The 1,699-nt window shown below is 41.7% G+C and overlaps 1 protein-coding gene across 1 annotated transcript; it reads right to left on the bottom strand.

Annotated features, from left to right (window-relative positions):
* Positions 1–208: 208 nt before the first annotated feature.
* Positions 209–1,414, bottom strand: LOC144477890 (uncharacterized). Its single transcript, XM_078195619.1, has one exon. The coding sequence runs from the start codon at positions 1,412–1,414 to the stop codon at positions 209–211; it is 1,206 nt and encodes a 401-aa protein (XP_078051745.1).
* Positions 1,415–1,699: the final 285 nt, after the last annotated feature.

Genomic DNA, 1,699 nt, shown 5'->3' with positions numbered 1-1,699 from the left:
ATTTGCTGCTGTTTAATTTGATGTATTTGTTGACAAACGTGATCGAGCCTTAACTCGATATTCATAAGTCTCATATTCAAATTGTCATTCGTGGATATCGTTCGATTGGTTTCGCAACAATTCCAATGAATGCTCATTCTATCGAACAACCAGTTAAATTTACCAAGAGGCATTTCTTATGTTAATGCAACAACGAGTATCGAGCGATTTAATTTATAATCAATCCTGCTTCGCGAAGTTCTTCGATCACAGATATTATTTCGTTGTCGTGAGCGGTGTGTCCAGTATTTCTCGATACCATCAGCAATTCCAGACGATCCACCAGCTCGTTCGGATCATCCCAATGCACATAATCGATTGGATTGTTGGTTACACGCATCATCGTTGGAATTTGCATGCCCTTTCCACGCAACGTCGAAAACATTGGTCCTATGATAGTTTTGTATTTGAAGCCCTTATTCCCCATTATCTGATTACTTCGTCGATGAGCATGCGTAGCAATGAGAATATCCTTATAAGTTTTCTTATCATTCTCGGTGTACAGGTTACAGTCGGGTATTCTTTTGAATACCAATTCGTAGAGACCCGGAGTTCCCTTGTACCTAATTTTATTGATGATGATATCATCATTGCTCTCGACATCGAACGCAGCGTTTCCAGGTATCAGTTTGTCATTGTGAAAATACACTCCATACACGTTGTCTAGATTTTTCAATGGTCCGCTAAAGAAATTACCTAAGTATTCGCTCGCCAAAGGTCCTAGATTGCTGAGCATTTGTTCGTATTCGGCATGATGCTTTTCAGAGCTTCTGAAAATATCTCGCATCGATGATTCCAACGATGTTGCAGCCGTCGGAGACGATTCGAAAGCTTCCTCCTGCTGCATCGCAAGCATCCTATCACCACCGCTCCCACCCACACCCACATGATTGTCATCATCATTATCATCACCATCAAAATCATTATTGTTATAATCATCACCACCGTACGCATAGTTGATGTCATCGCTAGTAGTGGCTGTGGAATATATTTTCTTTTTCTTCTTGTTGAAATGCATCCTCGGTGTTAAAGCTGCTTCATCGTGCTTCCTCTTCTTATTCATATCACATTTTCTCCCCACCTTCTTCATAGAGAACAGCGGCTGCAACGTTTTCAAATCCAACGACTGATCCGAGATCGGCTTATTGTCATGCACTTCCGACTGATTCGAGATCGGCTTATTGTCTTGCACTTGTGTAGTATTTTGAACCAGCTGTTTCAACGGCTCCACGACCGGACGCAAATTCGCCTCAATGTTTGACTCTGTCTCCATTTTCCCAACCTTCAAGGCTAAACTCTTTTTACGTATGATGTCGGTGACCTTGGCTATTTCTTCAACGATTGCGCGTCGTTGAATTTCCTTAGACTGATGCATATCCATGGGGTTAGCGATCATTGATGCTGCTCCACCCACTCTCACCATTCAAATGAGCGGTTCTGATCACAGTATGACGAATTCGTTGAATCTACATCATTGAATGTTTCGAATGGCATATCTCTATTCACATGATCCTGATGAATGTGTCGTAGATTCGTGACATCTTGATTGAATAGAATCAATAGATTGCTATTGTCGCGAATCAAATGCTTGGGTATTCTCGCATACGATTGGGACAGATAGAAACAATCGACGTGTGAGTGTCTGCCCATCGCGAAATAT

The sequence above is a fragment of the Augochlora pura genome, unplaced genomic scaffold (genome assembly GCF_028453695.1).
Source record: "Augochlora pura isolate Apur16 unplaced genomic scaffold, APUR_v2.2.1 APUR_unplaced_4860, whole genome shotgun sequence".
In the NCBI taxonomy this organism is placed as follows: Eukaryota; Metazoa; Arthropoda; class Insecta; order Hymenoptera; family Halictidae; genus Augochlora; species Augochlora pura.
Note: the sequence above shows the minus strand (reverse complement) of the source record. Positions and strands in the feature narration are given on the sequence as shown.

Excerpts from the sequence above, each read along its gene's own strand:
- LOC144477890 (XM_078195619.1), bottom strand. The coding sequence starts at position 1,414 with ATGCATCAGTCTAAGGAAATTCAACGACGCGCAATCGTTGAAGAAATA.